General features: G+C 25.8%; 1 protein-coding gene across 1 annotated transcript in view; it reads left to right on the top strand.

The window, feature by feature from the left end:
• LOC117174884 overlaps positions 1-1,530 on the top strand; it is an 8,643-nt gene extending 7,113 nt beyond the window's left edge. Inside the window, exon 3 of the mRNA XM_033364300.1 lies at positions 473-1,530. Within this exon, the coding sequence (XP_033220191.1) occupies positions 473-1,135 (663 nt within the window). The 3' untranslated portion in view covers positions 1,136-1,530. The remainder of the gene's footprint in view (positions 1-472) is intronic.
• The last annotated feature ends 1,424 nt before the right edge of the window (positions 1,531-2,954 follow it).

The following is a 2,954-nucleotide window of genomic DNA, read 5'->3' as shown; positions in this document are numbered from 1 at the left end:
TAAATTTTTCGATTTTAAAAGTTAACTGTTTTATAAAAAAATTCGACTTGTTTATTAGAAAACCGTCCCTGGTTGAAAATTGCACTATTTTATTTTTAAATAACATAAATTTTGATTAGAAATCTTAAGAGTTCAATATGTTATCCACATTAATTTTATTTACAATAATTAATTCCCTAATTTTTCTGAAGAATCAGCCTATTCCCCCTATTTAAACAACAATTTCGCCTTTTTAAATTAAAAATTCGCCCTTTAGGAGTAAAAATTCATGTTTTTTTCAATTTAAAACCAAAATTCTTTGAATTCATAAGTCTAATATTATATTTTTGGGACAAAATTCAACAGATTTCTAGAAAATTCGTCTTTTTGGGTTGAAATTTTTTTTTTTTTTTTAAATTTAAAATTCATCTTTCATTAATTAATATATTAATTAATGAAAAATAATTATGTATTAATAATTCTATAATTTCAGATCTTTGAAACATGTGGATCGCCCGTTTACCTCTGCGATCCATGTTTCAAAAAACTCGAAGGCTTCCTAAATTTCCGAGAGCAAGTCCTCTCCTCTTTCGGCATAATCTTCAACGGTCAAAGCTCTTTCAATCTTCTCAAGGAAAAATCCCTCGAGTCCCAGCCGGGGAAATCAAAGCTAGAAGATTCGCAAAAAACCACTATCGAGCTTGATTATCTCGAGGAAGAAATTTCCGATTCCCCAAAACTGCCGGATCGCATATCAGCTCCCGAGGTTTTGATCAATGTCGATGAAAGCTCCATTTCCGTGGACGTTGATTTCGTCGAGAGCGAGGAAATTGACACGAACAATTCCCTGAATTGCAGCAGGTTGCAAAATGACCAAGACAATAATAATCTGAACGAGTCGGACTCTTCCAGTGATCATATTGAGGTCCAGAGATGCGAGGACAGTCCGCTTAGAGTTCAGGAAAGTGACATCGAGTCGGAAATTGATGTCTGTTCGGGCGATGATGATGAGATTTTGGAAATGCAGGCCCAGAGGAAGGAAAATATTTTAGAGGTTGAAACTTCCTCGGAATCTGAGATTGAAGTTTGCGATTATGAGCCTACTGGAAAGAGAATTAAGGATTTGAATTCTCTTTCGCAAGCTCTGCCGTTTTAGTTGTGAGTAGATGAAGTTTTCTTGTTAATGTGAATACGAGTTTAAATGATGTAAATAGCCTCGATTTTAGGCAAAGATTTGGCGGAATTAAGAACAAAAAATTTTATTACTTTTAATGTAAGTCGAGGTGAAGTTTGATTTTTTTTTTAAATTATATTTTCGGCTCAAGACAGTTGTCGTGACAAAAATAATATCGGTCGCTTCTTAGGAGGGGGAAAACAGATTTTTCTTTTAAAATGGTTTCATTTTAATAGGTTTTTTTTAACTGTTTTTTCAGAGATCTCTGATTTTTTTGGTATGGCGACTGTCTTGATCGATGGTTCACTTTTTCTTTTTAAACAGGGTGTTCTACTCATCTGGAAAAAACTTGGAAATTTCGGAGATTTTTTTGTTTTTTATTTTAGAGATATTTTTCGAGATTATGCTTTTTTGGTTAATTCGTATTATGAAATTAAATAAAAATGTTTAGTTTAGAAAATTTAACTATTTTTCGAAGAAAAGTTTGAATTATTTTAAAAGATATTTAGAAGTTTTGATAAGATTCGAAAATAATATCAATCTTGAGAATTGTTAAACATTTTGAGTAAAATTTTCTTAAAATTTCTGGCAAAATTTAAAATGATTTTTTATTTTAAGAAAGTATTTGAAAAGAGTTCAAAATATTCCAAAAAATTTTCTAAATTTGCAAAAAAGTATCTGGAAGATTTTAAGGAAATTTTTCTAATTTTGCAGAATTTTACTAAAGTGTTTAGAAAAATTCGAAACAGTTTAAAAGATGTTTATAAGTTTCTAATAAATTTCAAAAATAAGTTTAAAAGATTTTCAAAATGAAAAAAAAGTCTTGAGATTTCCGAGAAATTAGGAATGATTTTTTATTTTGCTAAATTTATTTTAAGAAAATATTTTCTAAATCATTTGAAAAAAAAATATTTTATGCAAATTTTCTTAATTTAGAAAAAATTATTTGAAATTTAAAAAAGATTTTAGTTTTTCAAGATTTTTCGAAAAAAAATTGATTAGGATATTAAGGAAAATTTGAAATGATTTTTTCTTTCACAAAAATTATTTTAAGAGAATATTTTTTAAAAAACTCAAAACATTCTAAAACATTTTCTAAATTTTCAAGCAAGAATCTAGAAAATTTTAATACAATTTTTTTCATTCTTTAGTTTTTATTAATTTTCAAAAATAATTTAGAATTCGAAAATATTTTCAAAATACCTAAAACAAAATGTACATTTTCAAAGATTTAGAAATAAAATTTAAAAGATTTTTAAAGGTATTAAAATGTTTCAAGATGAAAAAACGATTCTTGGGATTTCTGAGAAATTAGGAATGATTCTTCATTTTACCAAATTTATTTTCAGAGAATATTTAAAAACGTTTCAGAAATTGTAAAAAAAAAGAATATAAAAGATTTTAAGACCATTTTTTTTTATTTTGCAGATTTTTTCAAAAAATGTTTACAAAAATTAAAGTTCTTCAAATATATTAAAATGTTTCAAGATGATAAAAAAGTTCTTAAGATTTCTAAGAAATTGTGAATGATTTTTTTTATTTTACAAAACTTATTTTAAGAAAATACTTTTTTTTTTAATTTGAAAACATTTGAAAATATTTTCAAAATTGTTGGGGAAAAAAAAGATTTTATGGAAATTTTCTTAATTTTCCTGAATTATTTCAAAATGCTTTAAAAAAATCGAATTATTGTGTAAGTTGTATAGAAGTTCTGAATATATTTAGAAAAAAATTTGATTAAAATTTTTGGGAAAATTTAAGATAATTTTTTCTTCTACAAAAATTGTCTTGATATAATATT

This window comes from Belonocnema kinseyi, chromosome 6 (assembly GCF_010883055.1).
Source record: "Belonocnema kinseyi isolate 2016_QV_RU_SX_M_011 chromosome 6, B_treatae_v1, whole genome shotgun sequence".
Lineage (NCBI taxonomy): Eukaryota > Metazoa > Arthropoda > Insecta > Hymenoptera > Cynipidae > Belonocnema > Belonocnema kinseyi.
Note: the sequence above shows the minus strand (reverse complement) of the source record. Positions and strands in the feature narration are given on the sequence as shown.